The 23,414-nt window shown below is 42.6% G+C and overlaps 1 protein-coding gene across 4 annotated transcripts in view; it reads right to left on the bottom strand.

Moving 5' to 3' along the window:
* Positions 1-15,160, bottom strand: part of EPB41L4A (erythrocyte membrane protein band 4.1 like 4A) — a 249,063-nt gene extending 233,903 nt beyond the window's left edge. For 3 of the 4 annotated variants that reach the window (XM_046667060.1, XM_046667062.1, XM_046667063.1), the window contains exons 1-2: positions 14,769-15,160; positions 13,996-14,399 (exon numbers count right to left, since the gene is read on the bottom strand). In XM_046667060.1, the coding sequence (XP_046523016.1) occupies positions 13,996-14,094 (99 nt within the window). In that variant the 5' untranslated portion in view covers positions 14,095-14,399; positions 14,769-15,160. The other variant, XM_046667061.1, reaches the window with a different exon arrangement.
* Positions 15,161-23,414: the final 8,254 nt, after the last annotated feature.

Raw genomic sequence — 23,414 nt, 5'->3', positions numbered from 1 at the left:
CATAGCATTGGTCCAAACCCTCACACTCAAAACCTATTTATCTTCAAATAACTGACCCAGAACATGATATAAAAACAGTGTCTGACAGAAAAAGAAGTTGACTCTCTCTGAGGAATTCTGGAAAATTTGTACATCCTCCAAGTGCCCTTCTAAACAAAAGCAGAAGCAGGAAATAATCATTATCAGTGGAAAAGATCTATTAGCCTCCTGATGATTGGCCTATCTGAAACCTTTCAACGAAAGAGCAATTTTACCTTTCTGCTTTTCTGTCTCACATCCTCCCTTGGGCAATAAGGGTCACTAATCAGTTTTTAATTTTCTTTCCTGGAGAGAGATTCAGAATTGAGCTGTAAGAACTCAGGGTAAAGGCTTTATAAAATAAAGACCAATGAAGAACTCTGAATAATATGAATTCTAAAACCAGGGTACTTAATAAATTATTCTAGACTTTTTGGATAAATAAGCATTTCTCCAAAAAGCCAAAAAATTAAAATGCAATGCAGTAAGTATTGTTCTGAAAAGAAATTCCACATAAGCAATCTCTTTTCTAAATCAGGAGGGGGAAAGGGTCCCTGGGACATAAGGGTCTCTCCTTCATATAATCTACCCAGAAAGAGTTCCACAAATCCAAATGCCAAGACTGCAGAAGGTCATCAGGCCAGATCATAGGCCTATGAAGACTTAAGAGGAAGGACAGGCAGAAGTTGGGAGCATGGGAGGAGATGGGATTGGCAGTAAACCTAACAGGTTTTCAGTAAATTCTGACTTCTTCCACTATAATCAGCTCTCAGCCCCTCCTCCTTTGGAAGCTGCAAAGAAACTGAGGGTGGGTGAGCAATGAGAAAATGACCAGAAGGGAAACCAAGAGAGAGAGGTTCTAGACCATGTGCTGGGCTCTGGCAAGTCACTGCCCCTCACTGGGTCTCTGTTCCATCACCCATAGAATGGGAGGGGTGGACTAGATGATTCTGAATGTTCATGCCACGTCTAACTTTCTATCATAAGGGAAATCCAGTCTGCTGTAACTTACGTCATCTCTTCCACATTCTCCCCCTGGTGTCTGCTGCATTCTCAGGGAGCAACATGGAGCTGAATTAACTGAGGACATGTGACCATGCACAGATTTGGTGCAGAGAATCAGACAGGTAAACTATTGGACAAAAGAATGAGTGGCTGGCAGGAAAAAGCAATGACAAGTAGAAACGAGTTTGTATGGAACATTTTGTCGTGCAATGGCATTATTTAGATTCTAGAGGCTTGAGATTTTCTTCATAGAAGGAGCTGCCTGTAGCCTGTGTATCCACTGGGATTTTTCAAGGGTTTGAATACTACTCAGTTCTAAAACGTGCAATCTGGAGAAAATTGTAAAGCTTATATTATGCCAGTTTCAATACTACTAAGATTTGCTACAATTTCCCTCAGTCATCCCTCAGGGGATGTCAGTCCAATTCCATAAAGCCATACTTGCTTCCTAGGCTTTAACCTGCAATCCTGCTGGGAATCTTGAAGTTCATGGTTGAAAGGAAGTCCCGGGAGTGGGGGAAGGGGCGTGTGTACAGAAGTGGTCTTCTAGTCATCCACCTTATTTTCCTGGGAGGAAAACACTGCACGTCATGCTGCTCAGGACAAATCTCTAGCAATTTCTCAGTATGTTTCAAGGTAATACATGAAAACCACATACCTATTTAAATGGTATTAACTTTTCCAACGTGCTACACCTTCACCTATCAAAACTAACAGTTTTTCATAAAACATATGCAAAGACCCTTTTACCAGCCCTCCACCAAGTGATTTACAGAAAAAGTCTAACAAAGGCAAATCCTTTACACAATGTAAATAGCAACACTCAAAGCTGGTACACAAAAGTTTTTGGAAATCTAAATATTCAACCAAGGTTTCAAGTTACAAAAGCAATAGAAAGGGCAGGACTGAAACAATCCTATCAGTCCTTCTTCAAATATGGCAAATATTTACTGAACACCACTAGGAACCTTGTACGTTCTTGAGCATTTAACAGTGGATAAAACATACAATGTTTTACTGCCCCAGGGAGTCTACAAGAAATTTTTCTCAAAATATTAAATGTCAAGCATTTTTTTTTAATAGGAGTGTTTTCTCTGCTGAGTTATACACACTTACCTTACCAAAGAACTAATGAAAACAAGATACATAAAGAAAGGATGTATATCAATAGAATAGAATTTAGAGTCCAGAAATTAATCTTCACATTTATTGTCACTTGATTTTTAATAACAGTGTGAAGACAATTCAATGGGAAAAAGAATAGTCTTTTCAATAAATGAGCTGGGACAGTGGATATCCACATGCAAAAGAATGAAGAATGGATTATAGACCTAAACTTAAGAGCTAAAGCTATAAAACTCATAGAAAAAAACATAGGAGTAAATCTTCATGACCTTGGATTAGGCAATAGTTTCTCAGATATGACCCGAAAAACACAGGAAACGAAAGAAAAAACAGATAAACTGGGCTCCATCAAAATTAAAAACTTTTGTGCATGAAAAGACACTGTCAAGAAAGTTAAAAAAAAAAAAAAAACAGCCCACAGAATGGGAGCAAATATTTCCAATCAAATATCTGATAAGGGACTTGCATACAGAAAATATGTATATATTTTAAACTCTTATACTTAATAATAAAAAGACAATCCCATTTTAAAAAATGGCAAAGATAGACATTTTTCCAAAGAAGATATACAAATGGCCAATACGCACACAAAAAGATGCTCATCATCATTACTCCTCAGGAAATTGAAAATCAAAACCATACTAAGATACCACTGCACATCCAATAAGATAGTTATAATCAAAAAGACAGATTATAACAAGTGTTGGTGAAAATGTGGGGAAACTGGGACCTTTATGCATTGCTGGTTGACACGTAAGATGGTGCAGCTGCTGTGGAAAACAGTTTGTCACTTCCTCACACTGCTCAACCTATAACCCAGCAATTCTACTGCTAGGTAAATATGCAAGAGAAATTAAAACATATGTCCACACATAAACTTGTACATGAATCTTCATAGTGACATGACTTATAATAGCCAAAGTCCATTAACTAATGAATGGATAAATAAATATGGTATATGCATACAACACAATTTTATTCAGCAATAAAATGGCACGAAATACTGATACATAGTGATTGAACCTTGAAAACACTATGCAAAGTGAAGAAAGCCAGTCACAAAAGACCACATATCATACAAATCTATTTATATGAAATTTCCAGAATATGCAAATCTACAGACACAGAAAGATTAGTGGTGGCCAAGAGGTGGGGACCAGGGGAGTTGGAAGGAAATGGTAAGTGACTGCTAAGAGGTATGAGGTTTCTTTCTGCAGTGATGAAATGTTCTAAAATTGATTATGGTGATGGCCGCACAACTTTGTGATAAATGAAAAACCACTTTAAATGAGTGAATTGAATGGTATGTGACTTACATGTTAAGAAAGCTGTTTTTAAAAATTAAATAAAAATTACGAAGTCAAGCAGGTGCACTGTTTATACCCAGGGAACCTAGAAAGTAAAGAGGAGAAAGATGTCTTTTCTTTCCCAGATTCACTAGTTTATGTCAATCTGGAAGTACCTTTTCTTACTCAGATTCATTCATCCAGTCAACATTCATTCATTGACACCTACTACTCCTTAGGAACCGGGCTCAATTGGAGATCCCTTAAAAAAGACCTAGTTCCCTCCTGGAAGGCTTTCCATGTCTACTAACAACAGCTACCACACCCATTAGGGTGGATGGAGCTAAGGGTTTCATGTATGGTACCTCAGGATAAGGTGGAGAGCCTCACCCTAACTTTACAGACGAGGAAGCAGACTCAGAGGGTAAGTGATGTGGCCAAGTTTACAGCATGAATAAATGGGAGAGAGAGTTAAAGCCAGATTTTTCTATGACCAAGACCGTGCCTTCTTCACCTTACTAAATTCCTCCCAGGGTGATAAGGCAGGAAAGAATAGAAACTACTGCAATGAACTGCAGGTTTGATTAGGGTCAGAAGAAGGCATTTCCAGAACTCTACCAAGAAGTCTTCAAACAAGGTGATACCTAAGCAGAACCCTGCTGGATGAGGGCTGATACTTCACTCAGACAAGAGGAGGTGGGGTGGGGCTTTCCAGGCAGAGAAAAAGACACAGGTGAGAGGGAATGTGGACAATTTAGACTACAAAGCAGCTCAGTCTGGCTAGAATACATTAACAGGTACAAGGAAGTGGTGGGAGAAAGGACAGGAAGAGGTGGGGTCTGCTGAGTGGCACCACCATGCTAAGGAATTTACAACTAAGCTGCAGAGGTTGAGGAGCCACTGAAGTACTCTAAACAGAGGGTAAGAAGACACTCTAGATGCCGTCACAGGGGGTTAACACTGGAGGCAGGGCCAGCGGTTAAAAGGCTACTGCAACTGTCCAGTTGAGAACTGAGAACGGTCTAAATTAGGGCAGTAGCAAGGAGAGGAGAGAAGAAACAAATCTAGAAGACATTTAGGAGGCAGGAATTCCAAGACCTGGAAGGATGTGGAAATTTAAGGGGAGCACATGTGCCAGAATCCTGAGCTGAGGGGTAGGTGGACACTGTTGGTGGCCAACCGCACCCACAGCTCCCTCCTTCCTTCCTGACTGAACCCCTCCGCCATGCCTCAGCCATTGCCTCAGGGAAACTTACTCAACCCCTACCCAGTCCCAGCGAGGATCTGTTGCCCTAAAGGTGATCCCATTGCCATTATGGTTCAAGAAAGGTCAGAAGACTCACTCTGCTAACAGACAGAAGGGAAAGTCGGCTGGGGGACTTCTAGAGAAAGTGTCTTCTCTCCTACAAAAGAGAAGAGATATTCCTATCTCGCACATTGCCATGTAAGAATATCATCTCCAAGACCATTTAGCCATCTGCTTCCACCTACAGATGACCCTAACTCCCAAGACGGCAGAGCACAGAAGAGACAGAGAACTTAGGGCCTTGATGTCATCAACCTACCCCAAACTCCTCTCCTGGCTCCTGGATTCCCTGATGGGCGAGCACATAAACTTCCTCATGTTAAAGCAGTTTGCAGTGGGACCTCTGTCAGCAGGAATCAAAGCATTTGAAAGGATAAAGATGGAGTCTGGCCTCATTGGCCAAACTAAGCAGCACAGGAAGAGAAGGCCTGGAGGGAGCAGAGGGGTAGGGATGGCAGGCTTAGGCATCTAGTGTGATATCCAGTAGGCAATCAGAAATAGAAATCAGATAAGAGGAAGGAAGTCTGGACTAGTGTACAGATCTGGAGTGTCAGCATTCCACTGTTAGCTGAAGCAATATGAGCAGACACAGAGATCCGACAAGTCACTGGTACACATGAATTTCCAACCACCACTGCTCCCCTACTTCTAACACCCAGCACGCCCCTCAGAGAACCAGCATCACTTTGGGCAGGAGTAGGGGGTTAGCTATCCAAAAGTGGAATTCAGAAAGAAATTTATAGCAAATAACAGATCCTATGTGCCTAAAATTCTTTTATCAAACTCTTACTATCCTCCTATGAGACAGGAATCACGCCCCTCAGCTTACAGATGAGGAAACGGAAACTAGTTCAAAGACAAGTCAGTGGGCCAGTCTCAAGGCAGACCAGGTTTGAACACAGGGCAGGGACGGGGAGAAGAGGGAAACTGAAGGTGACAGCACCCCAGTTAGAAGGCTGGTTTGGGTGCAAGGTGTGAGGGCCTGGACTAAGTTGAAAGCAGTGAGGATGGTAGAGAAAAAAAAAACAATTTTGAGACGTAACAATTAACGCAGCTGCGGCTCCAAGACTGACTCTCAAACACAGCTCTAAATGAAGGGCGAGGTGGGACCTGAGTGGTTTAAAAACTCAAACCTGTCTCTGGGCTAGCTGAGGGACCTGGCTCTCACTAATGTCACTGTTTGTATGAAAAGTTGTATTCTAAGCAAGGTACTTTCCAACCAACTTCGGGAACACCATCCCCACAAAGTTGGGAACTCTTGGTATTACTAACTGTGCTTTCTCATGTGCCCAGAAAGGGTCGTTTCTTTTTTTTTTTTTTTTAGGAAGACTGGCCCTGAGCTAACATCTGTGCCCATCTTCCTCTACTTTATATGTGGGACGCCTACCACAGCATGGCTTCATGAGTGGTGCCATGTCCACACCCGGGATCCAAACCGGCGAATCCTGGGCCACCGAAGCAGAACTTGCAAACTTAATCGCTGGGTCACTGGGCAGGCCCGAAAGGGTCATTTCTAAACTCTCTGTTGCTGCATTGGGTTCCCTCCTTGGCCTTGGTCCTGCCATCTGACCTTTCAGTCGTTGTCCATGGGGGCAAGTGCTCAGCAACTCTTGGTCTTCGGTCTTCCTTGCCTGCCCCCATCTTCCTCCTGCTAACCTCTTGGCAAGTCAATATCCTTGGAAACAAATTTCTCACACCTTTGGAAGCCACTGCCAGGTCCTTTCACATCTTCAGGAGAGGCTCTGGAGGAGCCAGCTCAGCCCTTGGGGAACCTCTTAACAAGAGTGTTTAGTTTCAGAGAAATGGATTAACAATAGACAGCATTAGGAAGAATGGCTGTTTCACTGAAAAAAACAAAACAAAAAAAAAAAAACAGGAAATACATACATGGCTCAGAGGGCAGAGGAATGCAATCCACATTTTTGAGAATGGTACAGACTCTCCATATTGTAGTTAAAGGCTTTTTGAGTCACAAACTAAACTGACTGGTTCCTGACCTTAACACACCTAGCCTATACCCGCAACAAGCGATAACAGATGCCTGGTTAATCTTAGCATAGGAGAATCAGAAACAAATCCTGTGATCCAGAAGCAAATGGCACTTACTCATTACAAGCCAAAGTAGGCTGACCAAGAGTGTTATATACAAGCTTTACTTGTAGCTAAATATCAGAAACAAAGAACCGCCAAAGCAGTCAATCTCAGAGAGGCTGGAAGGGCACAGCAAATCTGATCTGACTTTTCATGTTTATAACAGGCCTGCAGAAAAATACACTGTGCATCAGAATGAAAAACTTATAATTTACCATAAAAACCCAATATTTAACTTATTGACACTATCTTTTCCATTTAAGCCTTAGAGCAGTGTCAGGTGAGGTTTGTGCAGCTTCAAGACTTAAATGGCTGATAGAGCAAGATTAAAAATTACACCGATGGTCCCTGATTGTGTGAAGCCATACTGTGAAGCCAACTGACACTTTACATAATAGGTGGTTTACACAATAGGAGACAAGGAAGAAAAGTAACTAGAATATGACGATCTATTATACATTCTTGAAATATGCCCTTCTTCCAAAAGATTCTCAAATTGTAAAAGGAAAGTTATATTTTTTAAAAAGAGAGAGAAAGACTTAGTTACCTCTATAATACAAAAATGAGGGGACTCCTGTTTTCTGAAAAGCTGCTAGCCAGCTCTTGAGTGTGCTGCATGCATTCAGTCCACTGCACCATCTCTTTTTCTACCCACCGTCAATATAAAAATTAGAGTATCTTGGCAACATACTTTTCACAGTGAGATTCATTTTATTCTAGGATCTTTTCTAGTAAAAACGAAATGGCACAGGAACCTCATTATCCAGAAGATTTTCAATATGGCCTATTCCAACCGTAACCCTCCACTCATTCCTCTATTCAAATTACAGTTAATAAGCATCTATTACACGAGGTGTACAGCTCTAGCCGCTGAGGATCAAGGCAGGGGCTTACAGCCTGCTGGAGGAGACACAGGTATCTAGAAATAATGCTGGTAATGAGACAGGTGCTGTTACAAGGACGTGTGGAAGGCCCTGACGATCGCTTAACTCTGCCTGGGCAGGCTAAGTTGAAGGCTTCCCAGCAGATAGGACACTTGATTCAAGTCTTAAAGGATGGTTCAGATGAGTGTGTGCTTAAGGAAAGGCAAAAGGGTACACACCATTCTGCGGGAACCCCATGCATAAAGGGATAAAAGAGTCTGGTATGTTTGGGAGACTGAGCAGATCTGCATGACCACAGAGCAAGTCATTTGGGTAGGCAGGCCTAGATCAGCTAGGGTGCTATCTGTAGACAGGAATGAGGCACTAAAAGTAGGAGGAGAGAATGAGGAAAGGAGGAGAAAGAATAAAGTTAATATTTTCTGGGTGCTTACCACATGCAAGGCACTGTGGACGTATGAAGTAGGTACTATTTTGTCCCCATTTTACAGATGGGGAAGTTGAGACTCAGAGAAGATAAGTATCTTTCTGAAGACCCCACAGCTAGTAAGTAATCAGGGGAGCCAAAATTTAAACCCAGGTGGTCTGACGCCAGAGCCCATGCTTTTTTTTTTTTTTTTTTTTTTAAGGTCGGCACCTGAGCTAACAACTGTTGCCAATCTTTTTTTTTTTCCTGCTTTTTTTCCCCAAATCCTCCCAGTACATAGTTGTATATTTTAGTTGTGGGTCCTTCTAGTTGTGGCATGTGGGATGCTGCCTCAGCGCGGCCTGACAAGCAGTGCCCTGTCCACGCCCAGAATCCGAACCAGATAAACCTTGGGCCGCCAAAGCCGAGCACGGGAACTGAATGACTCGACCACAGGGCTGGCCCAAGAGCCCATGCTTTTAATCACTTCATAATATTGCTCCTAGTATAACGATATTAAGTTAAACACACAGATATCATATTATCTTCACTGACATGTAAGGTTACATGACTCACCCCTCCAAAAGAGAAAAAGGCAGGCATCCAAAAGTTAGCCTGCATCCAGTGCGGAAGGCTGAGCATCAATTACATAAGAATAAAGGAAGCTGCGATCCTCTATGGCAGTGGTTCTCACCGTGATTTTGCCCATCGGGGGACATTTGGCAACATCTGGGGATATTTTTTGGTTGTCACAACTGGGCAAGAGGTGCTACTGGCGTCTCTGGGTAGAGGCTAGGAAGGCTGCTAAGTATCCTACAATGGACAGGACAGCCTTCCACAACAAAGAACTGTCTGGCCCTCTCTGAGATACAACCTGACAAAAACTATTGAAGAAAAGATGGTTTCCCCTCTTGTGTGTAAGCGTCTTAATAAAAATAACAAACCACTGTCCATGTGGCTAATCCAAAGTTGAGCTGATTTTTGTCCCAGTAATTTAGATTTAACTTTATCATCGATCAGAATGTTTATGTCCTCCCAAAATTCACATGCGGGAAACTTAACTCCCAAACTGACAGTATTAGGAGGTGGGGCTTTTGGAGGTGATTATTAGTCTTCCTATTAAAGAGGGCCAATAGAGCTCCCAGCCCCTTCTGCCATGTGAGGATACAAGAAGAAAGTGTTCGACCCAGAAGAGGGCCTCACTTGTCCATGCTGGCACCCTGATCTTAGACTTCCAGCCTCTATGAGAAATTTCTCTTGTTTATAAGTTGCCCAGTCTGTGGTTATTTTGTTATAGCAACCTGAACAGACTAAGATACCACCCATGCTCAAAAGCAACAAAAGTTCTGCAGTAGTTAAGTTTGGTTTAAAGTTTGTTCGAGCTTAACATTGTAGAATTCAAGAACAATTATATTAACGGGGCTGTAAAAAGTGTGGTCCACCAGCAACTAAGAAAATTATAAATACCTGGAGAAGGGCAGCTATTAGCAAGCTGCTGGAGGTAACAAACAATGCTTTCCCCCTTAAATTACTTCCAAACCATGGATGATGAAAGGTATCTTTAATACTTCTATTCAAGAAAAAAAACTTCTTGTAAAATTGAGGGGGCATTTCAGGTCTGAGGATCTATGTATAACACGGTGACTACAGTTGATAGTGCTGTATTATATAACTGAAATTTGCTAAGAGATTAGAACTTAAGTGTTCTCAACACAACATAAAGATAAATCCGTGAGGTGATAGATGTGTTAACTAACTTGATGGTGGGATGGGGTGAATCCTTTCACAGTGTGTATCAAATCATCATGTTGTATACTTTAATTATGTTACAATTTTATTTGTCAATTATACCTCAAGCTGAAAAAATACTTTGAACCATTTTTTAAAAACAAAAAAATTTGAGGGCGCATTTATATACTAGGTCATCTACATGGCCACAACGTGGATATCGTATTTGAATTTCAGAAACTTAGATACAGGGTGGAGGAGTATTTCTATCCCGGTCACATCTAATTTACTAATCAATCAAGACCTGCAGCCACTCTGACATTAACAGAAACGTTGGTGTATGATTACTTGCTTCAACCTATTTTTATAAGGTCCGTGACTCTACCTTTGATATCAAAAAGATACAGGTATTCACATATACATTAATATGATTTGTGAAAAGCTATTGCGTTTCACTTTTTTCCCTATCTTCTCAGACGTTTTCTTTACCAGTCCAAATGGAATGAAAATTCTAGGTGAGATGCATATAATTTAAGTTCCCACCTGCTAATTGTCTGTCTAGTTTATTAGGAAGCTTCTGATCAAAGCATCAAAACTGACACAGAATATTCCTTCAGGAACCTCAAGATGATTAGGAAGTAACTTCATTTAAAAGTTAATGGGTGAACTGTACACTTTGTGTGAATTGTACAGTACATCTCAATAAAGCTGTTAAAAATGTTAATGGAATTTCCATCTTGCTGTCATATTGGTTTCATTAATTTAGCCAAATACATCAAGGGGAAAATGAACACCTCAGTGTTTATTACATTACTACTCAGAGGACTAAAATCTTGCTACAATGAAAATACTAATCTAGTTCATATTTGCAGCAGGAATTTTGAGGACTAAATTTGTATTCAAATCTTGTGATTTTTTTCCCCCTGAAAATCTTTTGCTAATCAAATGACAATCCATAAAAGTAGTCCTAGCCACACTCAAGGTTTGCTTTCTAAGAGAACAAAAAGAAAGATCTCCACCTCCCCAGGCACAGAACACTACAAAGGACATAACAAAAGTTTCCCTGAGCAAACATTGCTCAAAAAACCGAGAGACCAACCACAGCAGAAATTCCTACTTAAATAAACAATAGAGATAGCAGCAAAGAACAAACAGCCCAACAGCTATTGTGGGGCTCAACACACAACCAACAGCGTTCAGCTGATATAAACTTACGTTTTTACATCTTGGCTAGGGCCTGAACTATGAACTGCGTGCAAAAGACTTTCTGCTTGTCAAGATGAGGTCAGGTCTAAAGCAAGTTAAGAAAGCATGTTTCTACCTAACGTTAGTATGAATGCAAAGACATCCTTTTTTATTTTTTCTAATTATTTTTTAAACAGAAAATTATTTTCCACTTAAACGCTACTCTTCTTAAATATAAGAAGTGTAATTATTGTGTTCAGGCTGAAAGGCTTTTCATGGGAAGCCAATTTTTTTTCTGAAGTCCATGGAAAAACTTTGATCTAAGTTGCAGAAAATCACTTCATAACTAACTTGTCAGTGCGTAATCTGGCGCTTAAATAAATCCAAGGAGTGTTTTAAAATGGCACACAGGAAAAAACGTTTTACCAAGATTCTCTCATATTGCTTCTACTTAAATTTACCACTAATCTGTTTTAACTCACAATGCATTATTATAACAGTAACACAAGCAAATTCTCAACTATTTAGGAATCGGTAAAATTTCTTCCATTATGGGATGAGATATGTGAGTAATTTCAACACAAAATTAGCTGTCTTCATTTCATTTGAGATAGAATTCAAAAAAGGATCATCTCAAAATAAGTGTTAGGAAATACTTTTAAAAGATAAAAAGACTTTTCTATTTTAATTTCAGGGGAAAAAATGGGCTAATTGATGTCGCATGCTTAACTTTGATTTTAACTAGTGATAATCAAAATTATCAAGTGTACTATGGGGGGGGGGACACCATAATAGTAGTTATTGGCTCTTAACTTTGAAGTAATTGTTTACTATTTCATTTATAAACTAAAGCAGGAGTTAAAGAAAATGCCAAGTATGTAGAGAACGATAATATACACATTTTCATTGTGTTTGAATACTATCTACATGTGAGATGCCGTTCATACACTATTCCATTTATAAATATACATTTGTTTAATTTAGTACCTACCACAAGTAATAGGTGCTTAACAGGCATTTTACAGTAGCACAGTGGTTACAGATAATGAGGTTAACTTGAGCAAACAACATCTATGTTACACATATGGCCATCAAAATAATTGCGGCATGCTTTTGTGACACCGAAAGGGGCGAACAGCGTTGCAAAATGATTGTTTCCAACAAAAGCCTGCTTAAATTATTGTTTAGTTGAATGGCATATATCCAAAATAACAGCATTATCAAGTTGCTTTTGCCTTTGAATCACTCACCAATTTTCAATCTATTTGCAAAACAAGATAAGCACCATCAGGTTATAAAAAGTAATTATGGATCAGAATTTCTGATTCATGTTTCTTTGACAAAATTATTCCATTTGATCCCAAGTCTTGGCTGCTCTCTTGACAGAATAATGTACATGCTCCACAGCTGACAGCGTAAGGCTTTCATGACTAAATAGGAAGCTCACACTCCAGATGACTTTAGACTTTGCACATCAGAAAGATTTCTTTGTTGTTTTAGTATCAGATCGTCAGTTATCTTTTTTAACTGTTTTTAAGTCAGAAAATCTATGTATTATCAAAAATTTATGATGTCTTTGTGATTTCTGCTTATTTGCACAGTACACCAAAGAATGTTATATCACGTTGCAAAGTAAGTTCTTTTCCTGATTTCATTTGGGGGGGAGGGGAGTGTTTTGGAAGAAAAAAGTTGAAAATATAAACTGAACACTCTCCCCCAAAAAAGTCTTTTATTGGTCTTGAAAGGAAACACCAAACGAGAACCTGACTGACTTGTGCTTGTTATAATTACTGAGGAAAAAATACGCAAAACAATTTCCTAAAGGAAAGGGTTAACTTTATCTTGTGGCTTTAATTGCTCATTTTTGCCCCTTTCTCCTGCAAAAGAGTGACACCTGTGAAATTAGAATTCTGTACACCTAGAATGGTAATATCACAGCTGAAGCTTCTGACCAGGAATAGTCTAGTATGCATAAAGCTATGTAAAAACTGATTCACACAAGGAAATGCCCAGGGCCTACGCCATTAGGGTTAACTGCTGAGATGTCAAGACTAGGACAGGACACTTGGCAGCTTGAACTCGATTTCTCAGACTGCCAACTCTACGGGGGGTGAACGGGGGGAAAGGGAAGCGGTTTCCCTTCATCAGATTTAGCTGTTATCTAAAAATGCCTCAGTGATTTCAAACTGAAGGAGAAAGGGAAACAAAACAACAAAAAGTTCCCAATTCTACTCACCCCTGGGGAGTTAGGTTTTTGCAAGAGCAAAACAAGCGCGCAGGCGCGTGCGTCAGGTTGTCAACTATAAACAGAACTCATCAAAATTAAGGAAGTGGATCTCTACAACCTCCCACAGCCTTTTTGTTTGGGTTCTCTAAGTTAATAGTAGTAATTGCATTTTAATGACCTACAAACAGACGCAAAGTTATTACCGAGTCGCTTTGAGAGACGTTTACTTAAATGTGGGGATAAAACCGGTTCGCTTGTGGAAAGCGAAATTATTTTCCGTCCAAACGTAGCAATACCCAACCACAAACCGAGGCGACACAATCACAACTACCCGGTAAAGGTGTTTCAACGAGTGAACTATTTTCCTTCCCCAAGGACACTATCGAGATAAAAGCCTTCAACAAAGCCGAGGGACGCGTGCCTTCGGCGCTGTCGGCAGCCTGTCTATACCACTCTGCGCCTCTTCAGGAGCTGCCGGGGCCTGAACTGCTTTGGGAAGGCTTTGGGTCTCAATCGCAGGATCGTGGATTGCAGCTGAGAGTTGGAGGTGGCAAACTTACTTTCCTTTAGGAAGGGACTCAAAGTTACCCCACCCTGACACGTCCCGTCTACCTGGGCGCAGAAGGCAGCTGCGCTCCTTCCCACGACGCCGTGACAGCCCTCAAACAAAGCCGCAGACCCTCGAGCCCGCCCGGCTGCCGACCCCGGAACGCGCCCCGGCCCGCGCCCGCGCCTACCTTGATGCCCTGCTGCTGGGAGGTAAGGGTTAACTTGGATTCATCCAGGAGCAAAACTTCGCAGTAAAATTCTTCCGGAACAGCGCAGAAACAGCCCATGTCGGCTGTGGCGTCTCCAGCCAGGCGAGAAAACGGCGACCCAGGCACTGAGCCGTCCCCTCCCCTCAAGCGAGAGGCATTAATTCATTGTCCGCGCCGCGGCTAGGGCGTGAGGAGCAGTTCCCGGCGGGGCCAGGGCCGCGCGGGCGGGAGCTAAGGAGGGCGGAGAAGCCGGGAGAGTCAGCGCCCGGGAGCGGCCGGGGAAGCGCCGGCGGAACTGGGCGCGGAGGGCGGCGGCGCGTCCCCGCGCATCCTGCGGCTCCGGCTCCTCCGAAGGCGGGGGCGCCGCGGCCCCTTCCGCAGTCCTGGGGACGACAAAAGTCGCCTGGCAAAGGGGGCAAGGGACAAGAAAAGGGAGGGACGAGAGCTCGAGGCCCTCCCCGCCCTTGTAAGCCCCGAGAGCTCCGCAGCCCCCTCCACCCGCGCCCACCGGAGCGCGGCCGCGACGCCCCGGGAGTCCCTAGCGGGCGCGCACTCCAGCTCCGACCCCACCCCGCAGCCCCCCCCAGTCGGGTCCGAATCGGGAGCGCTCGGCTGTTCCTTTGTGTCAGGGGTGCCCACGACGTCGCAGCCCCACCGCAGAGGCAGTGACGAGGGTCGTCACTCAGTCTGCTACCCAGCCCGCGGACCCCGAGAAGTCCGAGGAGGGTCGGAAAGGGCAGCGGGCTCTTTACCGAGACTGGCGAGCGGAGGTCAGCTCATCGCGGGGCGCGGCTCCCGTCTGGGGACCCCCGAGCTCATCACCGGGCGCTGTGTGTGGCCAAGTTCAAGCTCTCCCTCCGAGAATGCCCTGCAGCGGCGGCGAGTGCTGCTTTTCCAGGAGATTCAGAGAAGCAGGGAGTCGTAGGACTTGCAGGCAGGCGCCGCGGCGGGGGGGGCGGGGTTGTGCCCTGGGCGCGCCGGGCTCCAGGGAAAGTTCTCTTGGTGGCGCCCCGGGCGGGAGCAGCCCAGGTGCAGCTGGCCTGAGCCCGGGCGTCTGCAAAAAGCCCCGGAGCTAAGCGAGGGCCCGGTGCCCTGAAAGGGAGCGCCTCTTCTGGGCGGGGTCTCAGCTGGGGGCGGAGGGTGGGGCGGGGGTGGTCAAACGGCGAGGTGCGGGCAGGTCCGCACGAGAACCGGCGCGGCGCCCGGGCCGTCGGGAGCCCTGGCCCGCCTCGCCGTGCCCGTTTCCCGGGAGACAGAAGGCTGGCTCGGGGAGGGCAGGGCGCAGTTCTGCTCGAACCCTGGCGTGCCGCACTCTCAGTCCCACGCCCTCCGCGCGGCCGGCCGGGTCCAGGGCCGGCGGGCACAATAGCTCTGAGGCTGCAGTGACCCCTGGTGGGTCCTCGTGTCCGTGCACAGGCAGCCGAGGCCGAGCTGCGGTTGAGGCAAGGCCCGGCTGGCCTCCGGAGCAGGTGCAATGTGCGCTCTCCAGCTGGGAACCGGCAGCGAGTTAATGCGAGTCGCGTTAGAGAGGACCCAAGGGGAGGACCCGGAACAGGGTTGACAGTAGGCCTCCCAGAAAACTTCTCTACTTTACATGAGTATTAGGGAGAGCAAGGCATAGTTGGCATCGGACATAGTTGTGAGTTCTCCCACTTATAAGCTAGGTAGCCAAAGCTCAAAAACTTTTCTTAAAATTTAGTAGGTTAATAATAATAAGCATGCGCAGCACAGTAGAATGGAAATGAACTATTTGCAAATTTGGAGGGAGTTTCCTTCCGTAGTGATTTGCCACAAACGACCTTGTGTTGGCCTCTTCCTTGCTATCGCAGCCCCATCTGAACATGAATGAGCACAACTCCGAAAGTTCGGTATAAACTCTCCATGTTTGGTATGAACGTTACCTAAAGCTATGAATCAAACCGTATTTTACCTTCCAAGCTTTCTGTGAACTGGAGGCAGATTTTGAATTTTTAATCAAATTCTGTGTTCAACTTTGGGTTGTATTGTCAAAGTTTTGCCTGACATGAGCTGATACCCTATGATTCTGGATTTTAGCGTCTTTACTTGTAGAGGCTTTCCTTTTCTGTAAAGTAACACTCCTGACATAAATTACCCGATGTGACTGAAAGATTTTGTAACAGGTTTTCATTATCACATTACCCAACAGAGCCACCTTAGCTTGCAAAAACAAAAGATAAGGTCCAAGTGTAAGCATTTGTTTCCCATTTTTGCGTTTTGCTGCCACCTGTTTTATGTCCTTTGATTTTGGTTTTTTGTTTTCGTTTCGCCTCCAACGGTAATGGAAAGGCTGAGGGTTTGGGGTGGGGCAGGGATTCTATTCCAGGCTCCTCACGAGGTAAAGTACAAAGCTATGAAGCCCGTACATACACCAGGCTTTTCTGAGTGAAGCATTTTCTTTTCCATTTCTTTATCAGGGACTGGAGAAGAGAAAAATAAACTCATTTAACACAAAATTGGAGTTCCCTAGAGATAATCAGAAGATTCCATGGGTTGTTGGGGTTTTTTTCTTAACAGGGTTATTGAGCTATAACTGGCATACAATAAACTGCATTTAAGTCCCTAAGCGCCCTGCTGTTGGCGTGTCTGTGTTCAGTTTGATGTGGCCCAGCTCACCCTTCAGAGGGACATTCCAAGCCCTATAGTCCACTTGACTCTAACGAACGCTGGAGTTTCTCCTTTTCTTGTTCTTCCCTTAGGGTTAAATTTTGCCAAAATCCAGCAAGCAGTTCCTCCTCTCTTACCTCTCCTGGTTGAAAGAGAAGATGCCACAGAGTCATGATAGAAGAACATTTTAGGCGTGCCATGTGCTGGAACATTGTAAATACATTTTTCACTTAACCTTCTGAACAATCATGTAAGGTGCTATTACCACACCCATTTTGCAGTTGAAGAAACTGAGGCACAAAGAGTTTCTCTCAATTGTAGTATGTTGTGGAGCCAGGACTTGATACATGCAGTAGACCTCTGTACCTAAACTTTTAACCACACACTTGACAGCCTCCCACAGCCTCCAGCTCCATCCAGTATCCTGGGCTGGGGTGGGGAGCACCTGAAGCTTTTGCCACCCACACTCAGGGTGGCTGTGCCCTTAGAAGTTATCTCTCAGTGCCCTTCAGAATGCTAGAGCTCCAGTGGTTAGAGACGTGGTCCCCAAGTTCTCTTCAAAAGTCCCCTGTCATTAAATATTTATAAAGATTTTTGATTATTAAAGTTACAAATAAATTTCCTGTCATAGGCATGACAAAAATGCGCAAGGTTTTTAAACTTATTGAAAAGAATATAAATTCTTAGGTGATTAGTTCACCGTCATTTTTCTACACCATCTTTGGCTTCTAGCCCTAGCTATGTCCATTTGAACACCAAATTGGAGGGAGGGATGGAAGCAAGGAGGAAAAGATGAAAGGGGAGGGGAGAGAAGAAAAGAACTAGGAACTTGTCGGAGGAAAATGTCATTGGACAGGAGAAAGTATCTTTCAGTGATTCACAGCAGGTGCTTAGATTTCATCTACAGCATGTAATTCTTAGAGTTCACTTTAAAAAAAAAAAAAAGTCTATGTCACTTTCTCCCAGAGGCCTGCTGACCAATAACGACTCGTTCTGGATCTACCCTTCAGACTTTCCTGGGCCTTCTGCCCCTGAGAGCAGGCACTGCTTGTAAACAATTTGATAAGTTTTGACATATGTGTGCACCCATGAAACCATCATGACAATCAAGCTAGTAAAATATTCATCACCTCCTAAAGCTTCCTCCTGTACCTTTGTAATCTGTCCCTCTCACTCCTCACCACACCTCACCTCCCAGGAAACCACAGATCTGCTTTCTGTAACTACAGATTATCTGCATTTTTAGAATTTTATATAAATGGAATCAGTGTCCACTTGTTTTTTTGGTCCAGTTTGGTTCATTCAGCATAATTATTTTGAGATTTATCCATGTTGTTGTGTACATCAATAGTTCTTTCCTTTGCCTTGCTCAGTAGTATTCCTTTATGTATATTTATACCACAATTTGTTTATCCATTTGTGTGGTTTCCAGTTTTTGACTAGTATAAATATTACAAATCCTGCTTCGAGGATTAGATTAGTCAACTTGGTTTGCATAACAAAATTCCATAGACTGGGCGGCTTAAACAGCAGACACTTATTTCTCACAGTTCTGGAAGCTGAAAGACCAAGATCAGGGTGCCAGCGTGGTCACTTTCTGGTGAGATCTCTGTTCCTGGCTTATGGTGGCTGCCATCCCACTGTGGTAACATGACCTCTTCTTTGTTCAGAGGTGTGTGGGAGAGCATGAGGAGGAACTCTTCTGTTAAGATACTAAACCTATCCTATTAAGGCCTCATTCCTATGACCTCATTTAACCTTAATTACCTCCATAGAGGCCCTATCTCCAAATACAATCACATTTGGGGATTGGCTTCAACAAATAAATTTGGAGGGGATGAGGGCAGCCCTGTGGCATGGTGGTTAGGTTCAACGTGCTCAGCTTTGGCAGACCAGGTGCATGGGTTCAGATCCTGGGCACAGACCTATACCACTCGTCAGCCTTGCTGTGGCGGCAACTCACGTATAAAGTGAAGGAAGATTGGCACGGATGTTAACTTAGGGCTAATGTTCCTCAAGCAAAAAAAAAAAAAGAAAAAAGGCAGATTGGCAATAGATGTTAGCTCAGAGCTAATCTTCCTCAGCAAAAAAAAAAAAAAAAAAAAAAAATTTGGAGGGAACACAATTCAGCCTATAACAAGGATCCATATCTTTGTATGGACATTTGCTTTTATTTCTTTTTAAATAAAAAAGAATTGAATGATTGGATCAGAAGATATACAAATGGCAAATAAGCTCATGAAAAGATACTCAACATCATTAGTCATGAGGGAAACGCAAATTAAAATCACCTTAAGATACCATTACAGATCTAATAGAATGGCTACCACACCACAGTACCAAGTGTTGGTGAGGATGAGGAACAATTTGAATTCTCATACACTGCTGGCACCAGTGTAAGATGGTACAACCACTTTGGATCACACTTTGGCAGTTTCTTAAGAAGTTGAACATACACCTTCCACGGGATTTTGGAGGAAAACTTTCTGCCTAACCAGAGAAACAAATTAACAAGATACTATTCAAACACATTTTTTTCCAGGAAGATCGTATAGATTTTCAACATGTGCATAACATAATACAGTCTGTTTAAAACCTTGTGTCAAAGCCTTTGATCTCTTTTCAGAGATTTTTTAAAAAATATTTTCTTTGGTCAAGATGACATTTTGTCATAATAAGCCTCTGTAGATGAGTCAAATGACAAACAAATTCAGAGGAGATAGAATTCTATGGAAATATGTAGACCATCTGTGAAGGACTGAAGGAACCCTCCTCCTGGAGGAAGTGATTTCACTTTACATGAAACAGGCCCCAACCCCTGGCTGAAACATGCACTTCAAAATGCCAGACAGAATTCTTTATAGAGCACCATATTCTTCTCAGGAAGATGTGTTTAAACAACCCATGTCTTCTGTCATCTTTTTATAATTTTGCATTTTCCAAACCTCAGAACGTTAACTTGTAATTTGAAAAAGGAAAAACATTGACAGTAAATAAGTCAATAATTTAATTACTTAAACACCCAAGGGCAACGCAGCCGAATCACCAGGAAAACTTGTTAAAACACAGATCGCTGACCCCACCCCCAGAGTTTTGGATTCAGCAGGCCTGGAGCAGGGCCTGAGGATTTGCATTTCTAACAAGCTCCCAGGTGATGCTGATACTGCTGGTTGGGAACCACGCTGTGAGAACCACTGCTCTAGAGATTATCTTTCCAAAAATTAATGAAAATTGCTCCTAATTAACTATGAATAATTTTTTAAAAGGGTGGGAGGTCTGTTCTTGACCAGGAGCCTCCCTATTCCTCTACCCCATCCATCATTACCTCATTAATGCCTGTCCAGGAAGAGTTTTGAAGACCCTACCGAGTAGGTTACATCAGAAAGAGTAGTTTTTAAGGAAGGGAGATAGCCCTGTTTTAGTTTCATTATATTACCGCCTAGTCTCTTCAGACACTTTACTCTTTTTCTAACATAGTATGTGCCCAGGCACATCCAGTTTTTAAGACCATCCTGCCTTCTGACTCACTTCATATGTATGTCGTTAATCGGCTATCCTCTCTTCTAAGTACTGAGGCCTTAGATCCCAATTTTTGAAATACCTCAAGGGTGTTACCCACGCTTCAAGGGAAGTCATCTCCCAAGATGGCACTCTAAGCTGTTTATTCATTCTTGGGCTCTCCATATAAATATTCTGTGGGATTTCCTGAGAATTCTTATTTTGCACTGTTTTTAATCCTTGTTGGTGAACGCATTGCTATGGTTTGTATTTAGGATAAATGGTTTGGAACTTTGGCTTTGAAATACTCTGGTATCCCCTTCTCTGTTCAAATGGAAACTACCAAGAAATGGGGGCAGGGGAGTTAGCTGATAAGTCTAGTCCCTTTGGAAACATTTTTGAGTTTTTTAAACGACAGATTAATATCCTTTCCCTAATTGTTTGGGAGAGAGTCCAAAGATGGGCAAGGGTGGGTGAAATGGGTATTTTTTACACATCGTTGGTGGAACTGTACATTGATTCAGGCTTTCTGGAGTGCAATCTGTCATAAATACAATAATTTAAATATGCATACCCTGTGACCCAGAAATTCAATATCTAGGAATTTATCTTTATCAAATAATAGACACAGATGTATGTAAAAGATATTTACTACAGCATGTTTATAATATTGGAGCTTTTTAATAGGGAGTTAAGTTAATTCTAGCGTATGCACATAAAGAGTACTCAGCAGCTGTTAGAAAAGATGAGATGGATGTATACACACTGACATGGAAAGTGACCTAAGGTAAACGGCAAGGTAAAAAAGAGCAGCTCATATAATAGGGCAAATAGAAAGGTCCATTTTTATTTGTTTTTAAAGGAAAATTTGAACTTTTTAGAATGAGCACGAATTGAAAATGAAAATAGATTTTTTTATTAAACAAAAGAATACTATCAAATTTCTGGTTAATGAAATGGACCTTCATTTAAAAGTTAATTCCTTTTCTAGAATTTAACCTGGGTTCTAATGTGTTGATTATTTTACCTGGTTCCCCATCAAAGGATGGGGAAAGTAGCTTCTAGCTATCCTGCAATTATTCTGATTTTAAGTCAGACTAGCCATGTGACCTTAAAGAAGCCCTGTCATCCCTCTGTGCCTCAGCACGCTCTTCTATAAAATAAGAGACCTGGGGCTTGTATTCTGGTGCTTCTAGATCTTCATGCTCAGCATGCTGCTTTCCCATCCCTTTCTTCTGGAAACAACACTTTGCTCTTCCTATAAAAGTGGTATCCAAGGGAAGGAGCAACCCAGTGTAACATCTGGCAAAGAAACATCTGGAGTAGATGACCTCTGTATTCATGTCTAGCCTTCTGAATATGATGTTAAGTTGCCCAGAAAAACTGAAAACAGTCAGTTCATAGGTGGTTGATGGACAGGACTAGAATGGAGACTTAACATTTGATTGTGTTCCTTTTTGTACATTTGGAGTTTTGTGTACAGTTATTCTATACAGGTGTTACCTAGTCATTACATAAATATTTTAAAGTCATTTTTAAAAAGGCAAAGTATAGGGGCCACCTGGTGGCACAGTGGTTAAGTTCGCACACTCCGCTTCTATGGCCTGGATTCACAGGTTCAGATCCTGGGTGCAGGCTTATCATGGTGGAGCCATGCTGTGGCAGCACCCCACATAAAATAGAGGAAGATTGGCATAGATGTTAGCTCAGTGACAATCTTCCTCAAGCAAAAAGAGGAAGATTGGCAACAGCTCAGGGTCAATCTTCCTCAAAAAAGAAAAAGGCAAACTATGGTTTATGATCTCATCTTTTTTTTTTTTTTGAGGAAGGTTAGCCTTGAGCTAACTACTGCCAATTTTCCTCTTTTTGCTGAGGAAGACTGGCCCTGAGCTAACATCCATGCCCATCTTCCTCTATTTTATACGTGGGACGCCTACCACAGCATGGCTTTTGCCAAGCGGTGCCACGTCCACACCCGGGACCTGAACCGGCAAACCCCAGGCCGCAGAGAAGCAGAACGTGCAAGAACTTTACTGCAGCACGGGGCCAGCCCCTGATCTCATCTTTTTTAGTGGGCATGCAGACAGTAAGGACTGGATTTATATATGTGAAAATATCAACAGTGATTTTCTCTTTGAGGTAGTACCATGAGTGAATTTTGTTTTCTATGATTTTATTTATTTTTATAAATTTTCTTCCATGAATATCACTCCTGTGGCCCAATAAATCTTTTTGATTTTAAGCATTAATCTTATAAAATAAACAAGGTAAAATAAAGAACACTAGAAGGCCAAATGAGCACATCAAAACAAGAGGGGGCAAAGTTGCCACAAAATCTCTATTAGCAATCAAGTCACCTGGCACAGACAGTGCTCCGTGGATGGCCTGTGAATCGCTGACTTTCAGCCCCTGAATCCTCACGCCCTCTCCCATTCTGAGCTGTTTTCTCAGCTTAAAAGCCCTTCTCTTTCCAACACCTCCACCTGCTGCCCCATTTTCATCTCGGTAGGTCCCACTTGCTGCTCAGGTATCCACTTTGCTGTCTCTCCTCTAGGAAGCTCCCTTGACTCCCAGGGCTGGGTTGGGTCGTGATCCAATCTGCACTATTACCCCCCTTACTAGACTGTAGTTCCTGAAATCAGGGCCGTGTTGGACTCTTCACTGTTGTACCTCAAGTACCTGGCACAGTGCTTGACAGACAATAGACTCTCAGTAAATATGTGTTGAATGAATGAGGGAGAACACGTGTACAAGCTTCATTTTAGGCATCCTAGGTGCACATTTCCTTTGAGCACCCTCAACTGGACTCTAGCTTGGTTCTCTTCTAGAAAACTCTTACTTTGCCAGCTATCCATCCTCTTAACTGAAAGCACCTTTTGTTGATATGGTAGTAAAGAGCTGGAGTAAGCATACAACCATAGCTGTATATTGAAATATGCGCTTTACCCTGAGGCTTCTCATTGCCCTTCTCGTGTGTTACTGGGTTCTGTGGTTGGCACTTGGATCTCAGAAGTTTTGTGAGACATTCCCTTATTTTCTGTAGGAATTAACTTGGATGAGCAATTAGGGCAATAATAAACACTTCAGACCTTCTTTGGGCAAACTTACAAACCAGAGTTTACACTCAAGATGTGTTGAATAAATACCAAATGCTGTTAAAGGGAGCACTTGAGCTGATATCCAAGATGATACTGATGAAAGAGTTGCAATAATCTGTTTGTTTAGAAGTCTTTGTTGAGTTGCCCAAAATGAGGAGCGATCTCTAAAACTTCGTT

The sequence above is a fragment of the Equus quagga genome, chromosome 7 (assembly GCF_021613505.1).
Source record: "Equus quagga isolate Etosha38 chromosome 7, UCLA_HA_Equagga_1.0, whole genome shotgun sequence".
Taxonomy (NCBI): Eukaryota; Metazoa; Chordata; class Mammalia; order Perissodactyla; family Equidae; genus Equus; species Equus quagga.
Note: the sequence above shows the minus strand (reverse complement) of the source record. Positions and strands in the feature narration are given on the sequence as shown.